This window comes from Fusarium fujikuroi, chromosome FFUJ_chr04 (assembly GCF_900079805.1).
Source record: "Fusarium fujikuroi IMI 58289 draft genome, chromosome FFUJ_chr04".
Taxonomy (NCBI): domain Eukaryota; kingdom Fungi; phylum Ascomycota; class Sordariomycetes; order Hypocreales; family Nectriaceae; genus Fusarium; species Fusarium fujikuroi.
This window is the reverse complement of record NC_036625.1, coordinates 2,361,575-2,381,797: the sequence shown is the minus strand read 5'-3', so window position 1 is coordinate 2,381,797 and position 20,223 is coordinate 2,361,575. Positions and strand designations below refer to the sequence as shown.

The following is a 20,223-nucleotide window of genomic DNA, read 5'->3' as shown; positions in this document are numbered from 1 at the left end:
TCCTTACCTCCTGTGATAGCATTGGGAGGAGTCGCGACTTGCACAGAGAGGCGTCTCATTTCAACAGCATCATACTGAATAGGTGAATTTCCAGTATAGTGATAGAATATGTCTCAAGCTTGTATAGAAAGCCCATGGACCACGATGGAGGAGAGAACCAGGGAGTAGATGACAGGTCCCATCGCACGAACGAGGTTTGTCTCTTCTTTATTGCCCTCACCGTCGTGGGGGGACAGATGTCTAGCGTGCTCATCTTAGAAGACAGTACCAGTCGTAGCCGTAAGCAGAAACTCGGTGCCCTTAATGTTTATCGCGTAAACTTGGCCTTTGCGATTTATAGGCAATGCTATGATAGGAGAACTGCAGTAAAAAATGACAGTAGGCTAAATCTCGTGCTAGAAGTGCTCTAGATGCGCGTCAGATTCTACTATATAGACTGGCAGGCGAATCTTGGCCAACTCTCTCGGTTTTTCTTTTGGTAATGAAGTCGATACCCCTGACAGCTGATGCCTATATCACGCGCCTTGTATGTAACAAGAGTTCGTTGCCTGATGCATGTAGGGACGATGGAAAGTTAAAAAAAAAAGGGATTATCTATTGATAAATGAGTTTATTTTATAGATAGTAAAAATGAAAAGTAAAACTTCAGGTTAACTATTAATTAGCATATATACACTACTATTATTAAGATATTTCAGTTATAATATAGAGGGAGGGCTATTAAGCAACTCAGCTCCGTATAGAGCCTTATCCACCTGTATGGAGAAAAGAATATAGTTTATATACTGAAAGTAATAGATTCGTCTTTAATAAAAATAAAACTGAGTGATGTAGTGGCCTGTATATACCAATCCTGTTCGAGCCTGCTAACAGTACTGGGGATGGGATAACTCTGGAGGCTTAGGGTTTGAAACCTCAAAGAATGATGAAGGTGACCAAGAGATTCTTTTGCTCATTGAACACATGAGGTCCTCGGCCTCTGCTCGATTCTTTTTTTTGTTTTTGTTTTGCATTTTCTGAATCTGTATCTTTTTATCCAGTCCCTGAAGTTTTTGCACGCCATGAGGGTCTCCGCCTTATCCCTCCCCTCGTACTTAGGAAGTCAAGTCGGTCATTAAGGCAAGGTATCAAACCATTAATGCCATCTCTTATTGCGAAATGACATTGGTAAACTTCATCTCTATTACAGACAGAGCCAAAGCAGACTTTATCCTCGATAGACCCCCTTATCTAGACCCGATACCCTCAACATCCTTAAGCATTCTTACTCCCAATAAGCATTACCTTTTCCTTTATGTCTCGATTATAACCACAGAATCCCTTCTTATATCCTTCATAAAGTTCATTCATGTGATTTGACGGGGGTTCGAGCTCAAGGAGCAGTGACTCGCTCGGCCATCGCTTGAATTTGGAAGTATAACTTCAATACTGACGTCCATTGACTGCCACAACTCCGATCTTCCGTCAACGCCTCAGAAGCACATCAAAGTGCGCATCCTCCATTAGGGTTGCTCATGGCCGATGATCATTCTCAGAAGACGCTCCTATAGCATGATTCAAGCTCTCAAAGTGCAAGGGAAAAGCCCCTCTCCTTCGATTGCAGAATCAGAGCTCCGACATGCATTCGCTACCAACGCCATCATCTGTGTATCCTCAAGATATGGCGTACTGATCCTGTCGCCGAAGTGCCAACCGATTCAAGAGAAAGCTTTGCTATCGCTGATGTTCCGGCTATGCAACAATAGAGGAAGCTGCCTATCTGTATGAACGAGTGTTTTGAAATGGTAATAAGATCACACATCAGCGAGAGTTGATAAATTCTGTAGCTCGTTGCTGAAGGAAGCTGACTTGGTCGCCAACAATAGCAAAAGCGTATCAGCAGACTTATAGACCAGAGAACTTCATGCAGCCAGCTCCATGCAGAGAGACAGAAAAGTAGAAACAGTGGTAAAAAGAATCCTCAGAATGAAAAGAGAAATTGCCAGGGCAGGATTCGAACCTGCGGCACCTTCCGTCACTGTTTGTAACATACAGAACGATCCGCCAAGACGGCATCGTGGAAGGGGTGTTACCAACTACACCACCCGACATTGTTGTTTTTTGATAGTGATTCAGTTATTTTTCAATATAGACTATAGTAAGCACAGCAAAATATAGGCATTCTAAAAAATAGTATTGCCGGGACAGGATTCGAGCCTGTGGCACCCTCCTTCAACCCTTCATAGCAAGCTACAGAACGACCCGTCGAAACGGTACCGTGGAGGGGACGTTACCACTACACCACCCAGCATTATTGGTTTTTGATAATGATTCAGCTAAGTTTTAATATGAACCATAGGAAAAGAGGCTTAACATCAGGGTGCAATCAAGATACTTCGAGTGGCCAGGGAATCAGGCATGAGCTGCAGCATCGGTATACCCTCGATAATAAAGTGACGCGTGAATCGTGTCAATAAGAGCAGAACTCAAGGCTCAACGTTACATATAGAGAGATAGCGGTAAGTCGTCGCTGAGATGGATTTACGTATCTATGTGGGCAGGTTCACAATGCAACTCGGTGATCACGTTTTGTCTCTCGATTTGTTTGAAGCCTTGCCAGCATACAGTCATCAAGTACCGGCTATCCGTGTCCTAACCCGAAATGAGTTTTCTGGTATGGCATCATGACTTGTTGCAGCTAGACGTAGCTCTGGAAAGGTTGAGAAACATAGCTTGTCCGTGCAGTTCTTCCCATGAAACATGTTGTATTGGAATTCGAATGTAGGCAGAGTAAGTTGCTGTACTGAAGCTAACGATCTGCCATGACTTGTTTCTCCGATCTGATCCGCGAGGACCATCTCAATCTCAGCGAGGTTCGAGCGTGATCAGGTGATGCAAATTTCAGGAGCGCTATCGTCAAGCATGGGGAAGGTGCTGCCAGTGCCAACCGTAATGTGCCTACCATCTGCCTCCCTAAGGTACCTAATGACCTTTCTGCCTCAGCCCCACTTCAGCTCTTTCATCACCGAAACGACTTCTCCTTTTTCTAGCAACGCTTTGCATCCTCATCGCCTGTAAATCTTACATCCCCTCATACAACTGCAGCCGCGTGACGGCAGATACTTGCCAGCATGGGAGAAGCATCTCTGTCTCTTACCTTTCTGTGCCAGGGATTTGCATTTGCTATTCCACAGTCTATCGCGCGAGCGCAGTCTCCGAAGCTCGCAGCTTCTCTCGATGCCGCTCAAGAAGTGCGATATCCCGCAACTCATACTCTCCAGGGACACTGACGCTGTGTAGATATCTCAGAATCCGGTTGTCACTGTCAAAGACTTCTCCTTGGACACAGTAAACTGTATGGTTGAATTCTTCAAGTCTGGTTGCTACGAAGTTGACCGAAGGAACTTTCCCAGTGTGCTGCAAGCTGGTATGAAGTCGCTCATTGTCGTTTATGGCTGAGGCTAACTACTATTAGTTGGAGGTTCACCAGCGCCGGAGCATTTCATGCGCGATGTATTAACCTGTCACCTTCAAATCTGCGCCATTGGAACCCACTATGGCTTTTCCAAGTTATGCGAGCTGGCCAGGGACAACATCCAAAAGGTCTTCGGAGGGAAATGGTTTGACTCGGTTTTCCTTTTCACTGCCGCCATTGTCTTGAAGTCAAAAGACGATGAATTGCAAAAGCTACTTGTGACTCTTGCGAGGGGGCACCTGCATTCTCTGACAACTTCGAACGGCTTCGACCATGCGACGATGCTCAAAAGTTTTCATCCCAAGCTTCGAGAGCAAGACAATATTCTCCAACAAAAGGGAGATCAAACGAAATCAGCAGCGGGCCCATCGAGCCAGAAAGAGAGTTCCACCGAGATTGAGGCCCTCCGACTCCAAGTCTCTTCTCTTAAACAACAAGTAATATCAGTCTCCAGTGAGCGAGACCAACTCCGAGAGCAGATATCTGCTTCTTCAGTCAAGAGGGAAGAACTACGACAGAGCCACGCGAATATTTCTGCGGAGCGAGACTTATTGTGGAGTAAGGTGTCGACCTTAACAGCAGAGAAGGAAGAACTCTAGAAGGTTGCGGCTAAAAAGCCCGCTTCGACGGAGCGTGATGGACATGGAACAAATGATGCGAACAAGAAATCCTCAGCGGAAATTAAAGCAGAGGAAGACGATAAAATAATTGACACACTCCAACGAGAGCTTAGAGTTACAAGATCCGAGACCGGCTTGCTCAGGGCCAGATGGGCTAAGGAGAAGACAAAGTCGTCGATTCTGACACAAGAGAACGACGACCTCAAGAAATCACTCGAACTCGAAAGACGTAGCAGGGTCAGCATTGCGGAATTTGCACGAGACGATGTTCGAAATGCCCTTAAAGACGAGCAGAAGGTGACAACAGACTTGACCACCAAGCTCACCCAAGCGTCACAGGCCCTTGAGACAGAAAGAAAGCGCACAGCAACTCTAGTGCAAGAAGTCACTCAGACCAAGAGGAACCTTGAACTGGAGAGACAAAGGAATACTGGCATGTCTCTAGGGGAGCGAGCCAGAATGCGCGAAACTATTGATGCCCAGAAAAGCGAAATCTCGGCGCTCGTTAATGGACGAGAGGAGATGAAGAGGGAACTAAAGATGGTGAGAACTGAGAAGAAAAATGAGGTTGACAGAAAATGGGAGGTCACCAACAAGATGATGCGTTAATTCAGACAATGCACGAGTGGGAGGAGTGCCGCCATTGCGGTGCCGACTTTGGGACGTACGTGGAAGATCACGGCAGCGCGCTAGTTCTGCGATGCTCTTACTGCACAACTCGGCATGGGCATTGGGCCTGATGTGGTAGGATGGCGTGCATGGAGAGATCAAGGAAAGAGTTGTGAGGTATTACCTGGTATTATGTGTTCGATCAATTCTACTGTCTGGGGCGATTTGAAATGAATAAAGAGCGATCCAGAATTATTTGTCTGTAAGTGAAAGAAACATGGAAAGTTGCCATTGCTTGGTCTGATACCTCTCGGTTGCTTGAGCCGGCTACCCCACATGAATCTACGGAAACGCATCCGACTATCTTTCAACTCCAACCTTCGGATACCAGCACCCGATTACGGAGAATCCAAGATACTTTTAGGTAGGTTGCACCACTAGTCTGAGGGGTAGTGAGTCAACACAGAGGGACCTATTTATGACTGATAACAGATACTCATTCCTCGCTCTCACTCTTCATCTTCAGTATTCTTTATTGTCCCGATAGCACCATGCCATCCAGAAACGGAAAGTACGTCGTCTTCGACATCGTGGGTACCTGCGTCTCATATGACAAGCTTACCGAAGCAGTCGAAAAGCAACTCGGTGACAAGCTGCTGGCCGAGAATGTAAAGCCCAGTCTTCTCGTGAACACCTGGCTAGAGGCCTCAGAGAGAGAATATACATATCTCTCTATAACTGGCCGATACGTCGCATTCGACAAATTGTTCTCGTCCCTCTTCTATCGCATGCTCTGGCTTGCCGGCATCCAGGAGCCACGCTCCTTCGCCAGTGAAGCTGATATCGAGAAGATTACCCAAGGTTACATGGAACTTGAGCCAAGGCCTGATCTCAAGGAATGTTTTGATAAGCTTCGCGCAGCGGGATTCACTGTGCGTGGCCTGACAGCTGGAGATTTCGACAGAGTGCTTGGGTACTTTGACAAGGCGGGGATTGAATTTCCAAAGGAACACTTGATGTCTTGTGACTCGTTTGGAGTGGGCAAGCCGGACCTCAAGGCATATGCCTCGACCTTTGAGGAGTTGAAGGAAGCAAAGGAGCTTTGGTTCGCTGCGGCCCATATGTGGGACGTAAGCTCAGCTAAGCAAGTCGGGTGAGTGAATTGTCATTGCTTATTTGCTGTTGCTAATGGATAAACTGTAGATTCAAGAGTGCCTATTGTTCTGTGCTGGAAAAGGAGCCTTGCGTGGATATCTTTGGGGAGATGGATGTCATGTCGGATACTTTGAGTGAGATGGCAGATAAGATCATCCAAGCTTCTTCTTAAGCAGTTATAAATGATTAAAGAGGCTGAAAGATGACGCAAATGATGCTCGTTTCTCGCCTGAATCACAATATCCAAGTGTCACCATTGTCTGGGTCGTTAGGGTGAGAAGCTTGATACTTTACTGGCTAGCCATTGGGAGCCAACCACAGGAATCCTTACGCATTCTTCAGCGTCGACGTTTGCGTCGCGTCCAGGAAGGCACATCCAACAGCACCAGTTTGGCTGTCAATAACCGTACTTACCAAAGTGAAACTAAGAGTTTGTTCCTGTCACATTTGAAACAAACAAGGATAAAGATAAAGTTGGGATTAAAGTTAGCGAAAGCTTGCCGTCACATATCTTAGCCAATACATTCCAGTGGCTTTGCTGGAAGTCTAAGACATCTGGCACTCGCCAAGAAATTTACCGAGGAAGGACAGTGTTTGTGAACCCGTCTAGAATGGAAGTTCGACAATATTTAATCTAGATGTTTAAACAATGGGCTCATGTCTTGGACGGGTGCGGCCGAACGCTCCCGTTTGCGACTCTAGATGATGGCTGAGTGGCGTTTTTGGTGAGGCTACAGGAGATATGCAGGGGAGAACGTATACCTTTGGTTCCTGGAAGCCTTTTACGAGTGGTTTCCTAGGCTAGGGAGGCAGATAAACTTGGGGCCTACATCTTAGGCCATGGCAAAGCTTAGAAGACTTTAGGATAAATTTCCTAAATTTAGTATATATTTTGCGAATCCTTGGACCAGCTTTTTCTTTTTGGCACCCTTCTCAAATGTCAAAAACATCTTGCTCCTCGAGGTCAGGGGTTTCCTGTTGGGGCTTGGAATGTGGTAGCTCACATCCCTCAGCCCAAGGGAGGATTTTCCCAAGGGCATTATGGCCAGGCAAGACGCTTTCGGTAATTCGTAACTTGACAATACACTTATCGCTTACAATGTTATTCGTCCAATGTTTCGTCTCACCCACCATTCCTTAGGTCAAAGCTGAGTCCATCAGGCATTTTCCAACAAAGCAGGCCCAAGCTCGATCCGGCGTCTCATAGCGCGTCAATCTCCCGCCCAATCTCACACTTTAAACAGCGCCACGATACCAGGCAAAGCTCTAGCGAAGAGATTCAAGACCGATGGAACGTTTCAGTTGGAGTCAAATATGTTGCCCATGGTGGCTTAAGCTTAGATTTAACCATGTGTCTTTAAAGGATCGTGATACGGGTTAGTCCAGACAGAAACGATATGCTGGGCAAGTCAGATCTAATCGATCAGCATCTATTCTTGTCCTTTTTCTTGATTGTAGCTTATCAACAGCTATTCGAAGCAGAAATCTAATGATCATTAGTGTTGTCAAAAGTCCTGAGCCGTTATAAAAGGACAGCAAGTCCTGTGGTGAGAGAGCTGTTTGTGAGAAACACAAGCACTTCACGAGGAACGAGACATGGCGTCCTCGATAAGCTACTGCAGCACAAAATCAATATATTGAAACGCGCGATGATACAAGACCTCCGTTTGTCCTTGAGACATTGGCATTTGAGGCTTTAAGCTGTCCACATCCGGGAATGTCGCTGGAGAACGTGGTGGGGGACAAAGCCGGTCGAGACCATCTGCCATTCCAGGGTACCTTGGCTAACAAAACGACAAGAATTATATAATATTCGAAAGAAAATCATCTGAAGGAAAATAAATCATAACGCATAAGTGCTTTCTTCTTTCATATCTTCTTTACTGCTAGTCAGTTTCAACTTTACGATGCTCTCACGCAAGACATCTTCACTTCTCGCTTTTGCGACTTCAGCCGCGCAAGTTGCTGCTCACGGTCATGTAGACTGGCTTGTAACAAATGGCGTTGCATTTAGAGGCTACTCTGCTCCAGAGATGAGCTGGAATCATAATCATCCCCCTGTCGTCGGTTGGACCAACGGTGCCACTGACAATGGCTATGTTGAGCCCAACTCTTTCTCAGACCCCGATATCATCTGCCACAGAGCGGCGAGACCTGGGAAAGGGCACGTAACCGTTGCAGCAGGTGACAAGATCACTCTTCAATGGAATACGTGGCCAGAGAGTCACCATGGGCCCGTGATTGACTATCTTGCTAGATGTCCGGGAGACTGCGAGACCGTTGATAAGAACGATCTTGAGTTCTTCAAGATTGGTCAAGAAGGTCTCATTGATATGTCGATGCAAAACGGCAAGTGGGCATCTGACGTGCTTATAGCTACTGGCTTCTCTTGGACACTTCAAATTCCTGAGACATTGGCTCCTGGGAACTATGTTCTTCGCCACGAGATTATAGCTCTGCACGGCTCTGGACAGCCTAATGGAGCACAGAATTACCCCCAATGCTTTAATCTCAAAGTCACCGGTGACGGAGACTTGGCTCCAGATGGCGTCAAGGGCACACAACTCTACAAGGCCAACGATCCTGGTATCCTCTTCAACCTCTATACAACACCTTTGTCCTACAAGATTCCCGGCCCTACATTGGTTCCTGGCCTCCCTTCTACAGTATCTCAGCGTGTTGTCGCCGCAACTGCAACATCGAGCGCAACTGTGCCAGGACAAACTCAAGCTAGCACGAGCAGCAAAGCTTCTTCTTCTACATCAAAGGGAGGCTCGACATCGACCAGCAGTGCTTTTGGAGGAGATACAACACTCAAGACTTCAACAACAAGCAGGTCCTCCTCGTCCAGCACAACGAAGGATACACCACAGCCCACAGAGGACGACGATATTATCTGCGGTCCTGCTACAGGAGGTCTTCCAAAGTACAGCCAATGCGGAGGTAAAGACTATACTGGACCGACAGTTTGTCAATGGGGGTCGAGTTGCAAGGTTCTGAATCCCTATTACTCGCAATGTCTTTGATTCAAAGCTTTCTGCGACGGGTTGCAGTAAACTTTGTTCCTTTGTAACGCTTGCTTGAACTGGCTACTAGTTAACAATAAGAACTATAAAATTATATCATTATAAAAGACCGTAATGATGATCTTAAAGTCTCAAAACTCATTGAAAATTGATCACTTTATGATAAACTTGTAAAAGTTGAGAAGAGTTTAAGAATAGGCGACTTTTGCCGAATTTCGCCAGCCTCCGATAATTCATCCAACATCCTCCGGCAATACCGGCAGTATCAGATCATGATTCTTGGATATGAAAGTCAAAAACAAGAGCTAAAAGTCTGACATTAGTCAATTATTCTTCATTTTAGCTTAGTTTGTGCTGTTCTGGATATCATCGACGTCATGTTTAGCTTTCTCCGCGGAGTCAAGATTCCAAAAGCGTCAAGTTTTGGGTTTTCATAAATTGTCAAACCACGCTCAAGGTTCAATTCTATTGATCTGTAAACATCCCCTCAAGAGATTTAAAGTATGCCTCATAGCAAGCCTTGGGTTGTCAAAGTTCAGGCCCATCCTGGGTCGACGGCTGAAGAGATCCGGAACGAGCCGGATTGGGTTTCTGGGCACCAGCACCGCGTTGGCTTCAGAGATCGCAATAACCGACTTCCTGGACTTACTCATAAAGATGATGAGTACACAGAGGAAGTGGCGAGAGAGAAGCAGAAGTATCTTGCGTTTCAGAAGCGAGCCCAGAGTGGAGAATTGATCAATTTCAGAGACTTGATTGAGAACCAAAAGGTCAGTATTTGTATGGTTGAGTGAGCTATGAAGCTAACTACTTCAAGGACTTTCATCTTCGACATCCAGAGAACCGATCACTTGGTTGGAGATATGTTCTCAACGAGACTGAAGATTGGGTCAAGAATAAAGAGCAATGGCCCGCAAACATAAAGAAGCAGGAGGAAGAGAACAAGAAAAAAGAGGAAGAAGCAAAGAGTGATAAGAAGGATGATACGCCCGAGCAAGAGCATGAGTGGAAACGTTCCTCGGATAAAGACAAGCATCACGATGCGTACGCAAAGAACAAAGAGAACGAGGAAAAGAAACAGGAAAATAAATCGAGTGAGAAGCCAAAGCTCTCAGACAAGTACACACCTGCCGAGATAGCCCTTCTCAGAGCATTGGAGCACGAAAAGAAGTATATCCAACACCTCAGAGAGAACAACGGAAAGAGAAAGTCCCCCCAGCACAAGAATCTCACGCAGATCTCAATCGACGAACAGGACCAGTTCAGCCCAGACAACTGGCTTCCCCGCTCTCCGGATCTCATCCGTCTAACTGGAAAGCACCCTCTCAATGCTGAGGCTCCATTGACACAACTGTACGAGGCTGGCTTAATCACGCCTAACGAGCTTCACTATGTTCGAAACCACGGTCCTGTTCCGCGTATTCTCTGGGAGTTCCACGAGTTGGAGATCACCTACGATGGCAAAACTCAGACACTTTCTATGGATGAGCTGAAAGAGTTTGATACGATCAATATCGCCGTTGCGCTTGCTTGTGATGGAAACAGACGCAAGGAACTCAACATGATCAAGAAGAGCAAGGGTTTCAATTGGGGCGCTGGAGGAGCGAGTTGCGCCTATTGGAAAGGACCCCTTCTTCGAGATGTACTCCTCGCGAACGGTGTTCCTGAGAAACCTCCGGGTCTGGGCGAGAGGCGATATTGGGTCAACTTTGAAGGCACTGATGATTTGAGCGAAGGAAAATATGCAACCTGCATACCCTTTGAGCACGCAATATCTCCCAATAACGATGTTATTCTAGCCTACGAGATGAACGACGTTCCGTTGCCGCCTGATCACGGATATCCCGTTCGTGTTATCATTCCAGGATATGTTGGCGGCAGGAATGTCAAGTGGCTAAAGAAGATCTGGATAAGTGAGAAGGAGAATGATTCTTACTATCATATATGGGATAATCGAGTTCTTCCATCCTTTGTCACTGAAAAAGACGGTCCTTTCGCTGAGGCTCTCTTTCATCATCCTGATACAGCCTGCAATGAGCAGAACCTCAACTCTGTCATCGTCAAGCCAGCACAGGGCGAGAAGATTCCCTTGCACAGAGCCAAGAAGGGAGAGGGCTATCGCATAGAGGGCTATGCGTACGATGGTGGAGGGCACGAAGTCCAGCGTGTTGAAGTCTCCCTCGACGGCGGAGCAACTTGGCTGTACTGCATCCGCAAATTCCCCGACTACCCAATCCGTCACGGAAATAAGTTCTGGAGTTGGCTACATTGGCACGTCGACGTTGACATTTCCCATGTTATCCGTGCAAAGAGTATAATGGTACGTTGCTTCAACGTGTTCAAAAACACGCAGCCAAGGGAGCCAAACTGGAATGTTATGGGTATGATGAACAACTGCTGGTATACCGTACGCCCAGAGATCACTGAGGACGATGACTCAGAAACACCTTCGATTCTATTCAGACACCCTGTTGAGCCAGCCACGAAAGATGGTGGATGGATGAAGCCAAGTGTTGAGAATAAAATTGCAGAAGCCAAGCAAGAGGCTGGTGCGCCTGAGAAGGAGTTTACCCGAGAAGAAATTGAGAAGCATAATACTCAAGATGACTGCTGGCTTGTAGTCGACGGAAAGGTCTACGATGCAACTAGTGTGCTCGAGTGGCACCCTGGAGGCGCTGCAGCTATTCTCGGCCATGCTGGTAAGGTCCATCAGGAGACAAGTGATGAATTTGCAAGCATCCATGATGACTACGCTTACAAGAAGCTCAAAGGTGAGTCTACAGTCTTTTCTATGGGTGTATCTAACGAGTGTCAGAATGTGCTCTTGGTGTCGTGACTGAAAAGGCCGCCAACTTTATCAAACAAAATGCAGAGACCGCTGCCAAAGACGCAACCACTGCGAGTAACAAGGACGAGCATCTAGCGCTGCAAAAGCACAGATGGATTCCAGTCAAACTCATTGAACGCAAAAATCTTTCTCAGGACACAAGGGCCTATACCTTCCAGCTCCCTGAAGGTAAAAACATCCTCGGCCTTGGTACATGCCAGCATGTTCAGATTGGCTTCCATATGTTGGATAGGATGCTCATCCGCTCCTACACACCCACGAAGCCACTCCTCCCGGCCCCAGGTGACAATATGACCAATGGAAGTGCCAAGTCTCTTCGAGATGGGGACGGCTCTTTTGAGCTCACGGTCAAGACTTACTTCCCCGATGAAAATCAACCAGGCGGCGCACTCTCCAACATCCTGGACTGTGTCCCCATAGGCGAAGAAGTCGAGCTTCGCGGCCCAACTGGAGAAATAGCCTACAACGGTCACGGAAACTTCGCTATCGAGGGTAAAGATCGTCACTTCGATCGTGTATCCCTCGTGCTTGGTGGTTCAGGCATAACACCAGGCTACTCCCTTCTCGCCCGTGTCCTCCTCTCCAACAATGATAAGACGGAAATCCGAGTCGTGGACGCTAATAAGACAGAGGCTGATATCTTGCTGAAAGAGGAGCTTGAGGAATTTGAGAAGAAGTCCAATGGACAGTTGAAAGTCACTCATGTTCTGAGTCATGCTGATGATAGCTGGAAGGGGAAGACGGGCCATGTGAATGAGGACATCATCAAGGAGAGTTTGTTCGAGCCGTCTGAGAAGAGTGCTGTCTTCTTGTGCGGTCCGCCGGCGATGATACAGAAGGCTGCACTCCCTGCTCTTAATGGTAAGTTTAATTCTGCGATTAGTGACTTGTTACTAACTATTTGATAGATTGGGGTTACGTGGAGGATGAGAACATGTTTGGATTCTAGTGTGCCGTCTTAGGGTGCTATGTTCTATAGTCCTTCATGGAAATAAATATGTACAATTACCTTGATTTCTTGTACTTACTGTCCATGACATCGCTCAGCACCAAAGCTAGGTTGAGGTCCAAAAGTACGAGAGAGTTGGGTCGTCACAACCCGAAGACAGCAACGCAAACCCTCCTACCGCAGATACTTCTTCTTCACAAGTCCCTCATCATACCGTTTCGATATGAGGTGGACTTACTTGATACGGAATTTTGAAATTTGTCACCTTGGTCGCGATCGAAAATGTGCAGGACTTGTAAGAGAAGATTATCACCACTGTAGCATGAAGCTCACATTCATTGGACCCCTCATTATTCTTCCAGCACCTTTAACTCGATGTTCTCTATTTCGTGAAGATAGTCAGCGAAAGCTTATCTGCGGGCATATATGCCAAGTCGCCAAGTCGCCAACTCTAAACATGCCAACCTTATCAATTCAACAAGGTACAGGACGTTAAAGTCCCTCATGAAGAGCGGTCAGAGGCTGGTCCATGCTTATGATAAGATGTCATTTTTTGAGATGTGAGGACTGATTTGACTGGTCGCTGATAAGAAGTACCTATACGGGAGTTGATCTATCGGATAACCATATGCAAGATCTCGCCGAGGTAGATCAAGGGTGCGTGCTGTATATGGCGCGATTTTGTAGATCGTTGATGAGATTATAGATCCTATCGGCACACTTGCCGAGAATTGAGGCCATCCCGATAACGACAGATGCTCAATGTATGGCAGCTTAGTTTGAAGTTGTCGTCAAATCGTGATTATTTGACGTCTGAACTCATCCTCTCTCAAGCACGAGTGGTTCTCATTGAAGGAAGTAAGATGTTCACGTTCATGGTGTTGCAGCGGATTTCATTCATGCATCACGGAGTCGCAAAAGTTACTATCAGATTTGTTTGGAATGTGATCAATTTCATCTTTCCAAACAGCGGAATGACTCTCATGCTAACTTTTGTCCCGCTAACCAAACGCTATAATACACTCTTTTCCTTGCCATTCTTTTCATCCATCAGGGTATTCATCATAATCTCATAACTTAAACAGCAGAAGTTCCGTTCTCGGGAGTCTCCTCAGGCCAGACATCATAACCAAAGGTATCCTTCATGTTGACAAAGCGAGTGTGTCGGCCTTTGGCAACACTCTGGATAGCCTCAAAGTCCTCGTCGGACAGGTTGGGAACCTGAAAGTTGCTCTCAATTCGAGAGGGTGTTGAGCTCTTGGGCAGCACAGCATAGCCGCGGCGCAGACCCCAGGCGAGAAGTACTTGAGCGAGGGTGTTGCCGCTGCGCTCGGCGACGGCGTTGAGGGTCTCGTTGGTGCGAACCTTCTCACCAGTCGTGGGGACCTGGTTCTGAGATCCGAGGGGAGAGTAAGCGGAGGGGAGGATGTCGTTCTCTTGGCAGAACTTGACGAGCTCCTCGTTGGGCAGGAAAGGATGAATCTCGATCTGGTTAACAGCTGGCTTCACCTTGGCGAAGGACAGCAGCTTCTTGAGACCCTCGACGGTCCAGTTGGAGACACCAATAGCACGGGCCTTGCCGCTAGCATAAATCTCCTCCATGGCGCGCCATGTGGGTTCGGGGTTCTCAGTGAGATCCTTCTTGATGACGTACTTGCCATCAGGTCCGATCTTGGGCTTGTAATCCTCATCCTTCTCAGCGGCGATGGGCCAGTGGACAAGGAAGAGATCAATGTAGTCGAGGCCAAAGTTCTTGAGGGAGTTCTCGAACGACCACTTGACCTCTTCGGGCTCGTGGAGGTGGTTCCAGACCTTTGTGCAGATGAAGATGTCCTCACGCTTGACATCCTTGTTCTCGGCGAGGAAATCCCTCACAGCCTGGCCGACCTCACCTTCGTTGAGGTAGAACCAGGCGCAGTCGAGGTGTCGGTAGCCGACCTTGAGGGCGCACTTGACAGCTTCGTAGGTCTCGCCCTTTGCGCCCTCGTTGGCGAAAGTGCCGAAGCCCAGGCCGGGCATCTTGACGCCATTGTTGAGGGTGAAAGTGGTCTTGTTTGAGACGGCCATGGTGTAGATGTTTGGGTGAAGTTTGGGAGTGAGTGGTGGGTATGTGAGTAGGTGAAAGATAGGGAGTGAGAATCTTGACTAGTGAGGGGCAGTTTTACAGATGAACGGCTTTTAAAGGGATTAAATTGATGATAAAATATCTCAATTGACGTTCCGTCAGTGGAGAGGTACCTACCGATGCTGAAAACTCTATACCTACGCGGCGGCAATTGTAAGGATGGCACGTTTTGACCTACTCCTACTGTATGTACAGTATGTACTTGATGAGGTGGCTGTCATCCATTATCCATGGTCATGTTTTTTTCGCCGACGCCGCGCGAGGCGAGTTTGGGTCGAGATGGACATTGACGTCATGTCCTTATTTGGGAAACTTCTAGAAAGGCTAAGCTAGACCAGATGCGAGAGTCTCTCAGTAACGAATCTTCACCTTGATGGGAAATTTTACTGAGGCTGCAGGGCTGTTCCGTTTTGCCAAGAACTGTAGGTGGATGTTCTGTGCCGATATGTACAGTTACTTGATCGCCCCTCGCTTCAGCTAAGGCACTGTATGTACTGCATGTAGAGTTTTCGCCCAAGGAGATGAGGATGAGAGCTACGTGGACAAATACTTGAGTCAGGGAAACATCCAGCGACCAACCAGAGGATCAAGAGTGAAAAAAGTAATCTTATCACTTGAAAATTGGAGCCGCAAGTGGCGATCCTTCTGAGAACGTCCCTTACGTTTCGAGACGAGAGGCTGAATACTAGCAATACCCGCTCTAGCCGTATTTTCTTCAGTAACGGTATCCACCCTAAAAAGACGGTCGACGACAGAGTCTAGGGTCCTCTGGGTACTCTGAGGCCCCTTGTTCGGCAGTGGAGACAGGGATGATGTCAGAAATGAACCCCTTCTGCAATTTCTCCAATTTAATTCCCGTGCAAAAACAGGCACCGCCAAAGCTCATCTCCACTGCATGTCCACTTGGTGCGGACTCTTCTCGGCCAGCACCTCCAAGATAGCGATGCGAAGCGATAATGAGGCCTTGAGTCGAGGTACTTTTTATCTACTGAGGCATATCTTTCTCGAATGGTGTAACTTGCTAAGAGGGGCTGCGGAGTCAATCTTGACACAAACCTCACGTCACCTCTGCTACGAGCTATGACGACTGGCTCAAAGTTTAAGTCAAATACCTAGGGGCGTGCGAACAACTCTCATTTTTCACACTGCTTGTCGCGGAAAACGGGAAGAAACGGTTCAAACGTGTCGTCTTCCAGTCCGTTCTTTGGCTCTCTAGCCCTTCCAGATAACGGATTCCCCATGTACTGTACTGACAACAGTCAATTGCATTGACGGTGAACGCCCGAGATCCACTTCGGTAGCGCCGTTCGACAAGAAGAAACATGGACTTTGTCTTGAACGGACGAGACGTTCCCGGAAAAATGTGAAAAGTGAGAAAAGATGATGATATCAACAACAAGGGCGAGTTTTCACTCAATCTCACTCACTCTCTCACAGTATCTGGGAGAACCCTCGAGATAGATAAATACGGATCCCCGCCCCATTTCTCTTGCTCATCATCTCGATCTCATACCATCATCATACCCGAGCAGTCTTCCCTTCACTCATACTTGATACCCCCCGATATAACCCAATCTACCACGACTGTCTTCTTTCCCTCTCTCTTTGACTTGACATTCATCCTCATCTTCATACCGACTGTCTTTCTTGTTCAGCATGCCCGCCTACGACGACAACGAACTCCACACCCCAAACTCCCCCAGCACCCTCCGCAAGATGTCCAACATGAACAACGGGGAGAGTAACGGCGAGGGCCACCACGACAGCCTCGCCATTCCCGGCGACGATGTCAACGGTCCTCAGGAGATCCCCGCTACCAGGTCCTCCATCTCAGAGGCCGCAAAGTACATGCACAACCTCAGCGTCTCGCCCTCGATGAGGGACCGACGATCCTCCCGAAACTCTTTCGGTACTGCTCTGCCTATCCCCCGCAAGCGCCAGTCGCGCCTCTCCTCCGTTCACCATGCCGACGGACGACCCACCCGTCCCGGCATGCCCCCGATCCAGCCTACCCGAGAACTCCTCGTCGCTCAGGTCCAGGACCTCCAGGCTGAGAAGGTCAAGAAGGCCAAGAACATGGCCTTCGCCTTCGACATTGATGGTGTTCTCGTCCACGGTGATCGTCTGATCCCCGAGGGTAAGAAGGCTCTTGAGATCCTCAACGGAGACAATGAGCTTGGCATCAAGATCCCTCACATCTTCCTTACCAACGGATCTGGTAAGATCGAGAAGGATCGCTGCGCGCAGCTCTCCAAGATCCTTGGCAACCCTGTTGAGACCGACCAATTCATCCAGTCTCACACTCCCATGAGTGCTCTGGCTGAGTACTACAGCACCGTCCTCGTCGTCGGTGGTGAGGGTTACCGCTGCCGTGAGGTCGCTGAGCAGTACGGCTTCCGCAACATCGTCGTCCCCAACGACATTGTCGCCTGGGACCCTACCATTGCTCCCTACCGCGTCTTCACCGAGGAGGAGCGCGCCACCTCCCGTCCCCGTGACTTCACCAAGATCTGCATCGAGGCTATCATGGTCTTCTCTGACTCGCGAGACTACGCTACCGACATGCAGATCATCATGGATGTCCTCCGCGCAAAGAACGGTCGTCTCGGCACTGTCGCTGAGGACCCCGTTGCTGAGCGCGTCCCTATCTACTTCTCCCAGGGTGATCTTCTCTGCCCTACAGAGCACCCTTACCCTCGTATGTCCCAGGGTGCTTTCCGCATCGGTCTTGAGGCTATGTACAAGGCCCTCACCGGCGCTGACCTCGAGCGTGTCGTCTACGGCAAGCCTGAGTTAGCTACCTACAAGTACGCTGACGATGTTCTGACCTCATGGATGGGCGAGCTCCACGGCGAGGAGCGTCTCCCTGAGCACATCTACATGATTGGTGACAACCCCGCGTCCGACATCATCGGTGGAAACATGTACGGGTGGAACACTTGTTTGGTGCGCACTGGTGTTTTCCAGGGCGGAGACAACGACGAGAACAACCCCGCCAACTTTGGCGTCTTCCCCAACGTTCTGGAAGCCGTCAAGAAGGCTCTCCGCAACGAGCTTGGCCAGGACTTCAAGTGCTTCTTCGACGAGAAGATCAACCCCGTCCTGCACGGTGACGCTGCTGATGCCGCCGCTGTCGTCTAAGCGTGCGACGATGACATTTTAACGAACTTTGTTTTGGCTTATGGCGTTTGGATTGGGGGGATTGAAAAGTCTACGACGAATTTGAACCCATGGATTTTGACTTTTTGGCATAGACCAGCGATAGAATCTTGATATCATAGCATAGATTGAATTGACCAAGATGGCACTGGGCGGACGCGTCTGAGTGCGTCTTGGGGAATTGCCTGGAGCAGTTCAATTGAAAGCAAATTCTCAATTTTTTCCTGACCCTGCATCGTGAACGCGACCGTGATTGAGGTGTGTCTGAATTGAGAAGATCAATGTGGTCGCATCCATGCTCGGTATCTTGTTTGCCCTGTAGGCCCTGTGCCATTACTGTACTTCACTGTGCCTTGTACCTGCAACTTGCAACCACAAAGTTGTCCCCGATCGGCAGCGATACCCGTCCTGAACCAGGCTGCAAGCAGGTGGGTACAGGGAACATGACAAGTTCGATGTCAGAGTCGTGATCTCACACTTGGCTGCTCATCTAGGGATCTGCATAGATTCAAGGCAAGTGCCGAACTCAATAGCCAGATCAGCAGAAGTGAAAACCTGGAAAGCTCCAAAAGATCAGCGATACGTATTTCTCCAGCGACACTCTTTTGCACCGTCAAGACCGTTTTGAATCGTAGCCCGTTCGGTCAGCAACGTAAAGTGAGGAGTTCCAGTGGGTGATGCAACGATGTCATGGCTGACAGTGGGAAGTTTTAGCGCAGTTTCTAGGGGTTTGTCCACTATCACGAAAATAGCACAGTTCGCCTCAGGTAGACATGTGAGACAGACATCATCAGCTTCTCCTCCGAGTCATGGATCAGTTGCGTTCAAGAAGACGGGTTCATGGAGCATTTCAGGGTAATTACCTTTATCTTTGCGGAACAAATTTTGTAAGCAGAAGTCGGATTTCATGAAGCTCGCGTAAGCTTACTCTGTGATATCGTGCCCTTGCCTGTGTCGCGTTTCGCTACAAGCAAACGCGAGGTTGAGCGATGGGCCAAAACACCAGCAATGCCTCATCAATACCTCAACAGGACAAATCTTACGTGCAAGTTCGTCCGAAAGTAAGACGAGCTCGGTCAATTGAGCGTTCAATTTGAGATAGATGACAGGGTAGTTTAATGATAAAAGTCGATGTCCTGCATCTGCCAGTTGTTCTTTCAGCATTCTCAATCAATCTTCTACATCGAGAACAGCCCATCACTGTTTCCAAGACATACAAAAATCATGGCCCGATTTCTATCTACTCTCCTCTTAGGGGCTCAGCTCATTTTGAGCGCCTCGTCTCACTCAATCCCCAACACGCTTCCTCGGCGGTCAGGACAACATGAATTTCCTTACCCTGTACTCGGCACCGACGAACCTGCAGATTATGCAACCACTGGGTATTTCATCAATCACTTCGCCATCTCCACCAGAAATCTCACTGCCAGTCTTGACTTTTACTCCAGAGTCCTTGGCTTCCGCAAAATGTTCACCCTGCACGTTAGCAAAAAATATTCGATCACCTACCTAGCTCATGCTCACGGCGGCAAAAACGGAACAGGTTATCAGACCGCTCTGGAGTTAAACCGTGAGAAGAACAATGCCCAGGGTCTTCTCGAGATTTACTACCTCGATATTCCTACCAAGAACATTGAGTCTAGCTCTCAACATCCCAACACCTTTGCCCATATTGGGCTTGTTGTCCCTGATGCCCAGAAGATACAAGAGCGTCTGGAGACAATGCCTAATGTAAAAATTGTCAAGAAATTTGGAGAGAAGTTTACTGAACTCACTGATGATCTTGTGATTGGCCCAGCTGTTGGGTTGCCGCCTGCTGTTGTTGCGCAGTTGAGTCTAGAGGAGAGGGAAGCGATTGTTCAAGGACTCGAGTCTAGTGTTGACCCGCTCATCTTTATTGTTGATCCTGATGGAAACTTTATTGAGATTCAAGGTGAGGAGGGTGCTGATTTGGTACAGGGATGAGTCTGAGTTGTGCAAGGGAGTATGGGACGTACAGGAGAGTTGGGTAGATAACAAGATCTTTGACTTATTGTACTGTCGTTCCAAGACGTATACCGTTTATGCAAGGGTCGATGAAACTTCTTACAGCTACTATTGGTTTGAAAATATTCTGAGATATGTTGTTTACGACTGGTGAGAGCGACAGTACACGGAAGTCCCCGGACCAAGTGAGTACAGTGAGCCACCAAAACTGCTAAGGGCTATCGATAGGTAATTTTACTAGCATCCACTACAAAATAGAACTCTTTCCATAGTATCAATGAGGAGTAAATAC

The 20,223-nt window shown here is 48.0% G+C and overlaps 7 protein-coding genes; 6 read left to right on the top strand and 1 right to left on the bottom strand.

Moving 5' to 3' along the window:
• Positions 1-3,110: 3,110 nt before the first annotated feature.
• On the top strand, positions 3,111-4,683 carry FFUJ_14516 (uncharacterized protein; the record flags this gene model as incomplete). XM_023576459.1 has 4 exons in its annotated part: positions 3,111-3,230; positions 3,280-3,406; positions 3,455-4,012; positions 4,181-4,683. 4 exons carry the CDS (start codon positions 3,111-3,113, stop codon positions 4,681-4,683), a joined length of 1,308 nt encoding a protein of 435 aa, XP_023429910.1.
• Positions 4,684-5,234: 551 nt separating this feature from the next.
• Positions 5,235-6,010, top strand: FFUJ_14515 (related to 2-haloalkanoic acid dehalogenase; the record flags this gene model as incomplete). XM_023576458.1 has 2 exons in its annotated part: positions 5,235-5,836; positions 5,887-6,010. 2 exons carry the CDS (start codon positions 5,235-5,237, stop codon positions 6,008-6,010), a joined length of 726 nt encoding a protein of 241 aa, XP_023429666.1.
• A 1,735-nt stretch (positions 6,011-7,745) lies between these two features.
• Positions 7,746-8,864, top strand: FFUJ_14514 (probable endoglucanase IV; the record flags this gene model as incomplete). The annotated part of the gene is made up of 1 exon (XM_023576457.1): positions 7,746-8,864. One exon carries the CDS (start codon positions 7,746-7,748, stop codon positions 8,862-8,864), a length of 1,119 nt encoding a protein of 372 aa, XP_023429665.1.
• Positions 8,865-9,367: 503 nt separating this feature from the next.
• FFUJ_14513 (related to nitrate reductase) lies at positions 9,368-12,661 on the top strand (the record flags this gene model as incomplete). XM_023576456.1 has 4 exons in its annotated part: positions 9,368-9,634; positions 9,682-11,635; positions 11,680-12,573; positions 12,621-12,661. The coding sequence occupies 4 exons, from the start codon at positions 9,368-9,370 to the stop codon at positions 12,659-12,661; spliced, it is 3,156 nt and encodes a 1,051-aa protein (XP_023429664.1).
• A 1,077-nt stretch (positions 12,662-13,738) lies between these two features.
• FFUJ_14512 (reductase) lies at positions 13,739-14,728 on the bottom strand (the record flags this gene model as incomplete). The annotated part of the gene is made up of 1 exon (XM_023576455.1): positions 13,739-14,728. One exon carries the CDS (start codon positions 14,726-14,728, stop codon positions 13,739-13,741), a length of 990 nt encoding a protein of 329 aa, XP_023429663.1.
• Positions 14,729-16,442: 1,714 nt separating this feature from the next.
• On the top strand, positions 16,443-17,927 carry FFUJ_14511 (probable CDP-alcohol phosphatidyltransferase; the record flags this gene model as incomplete). The annotated part of the gene is made up of 1 exon (XM_023576454.1): positions 16,443-17,927. One exon carries the CDS (start codon positions 16,443-16,445, stop codon positions 17,925-17,927), a length of 1,485 nt encoding a protein of 494 aa, XP_023429662.1.
• A 1,242-nt stretch (positions 17,928-19,169) lies between these two features.
• Positions 19,170-19,910, top strand: FFUJ_14510 (uncharacterized protein; the record flags this gene model as incomplete). Its single annotated transcript, XM_023576453.1, has 1 exon — positions 19,170-19,910. One exon carries the CDS (start codon positions 19,170-19,172, stop codon positions 19,908-19,910), a length of 741 nt encoding a protein of 246 aa, XP_023429909.1.
• Between the last annotated feature and the right edge of the window lie 313 nt (positions 19,911-20,223).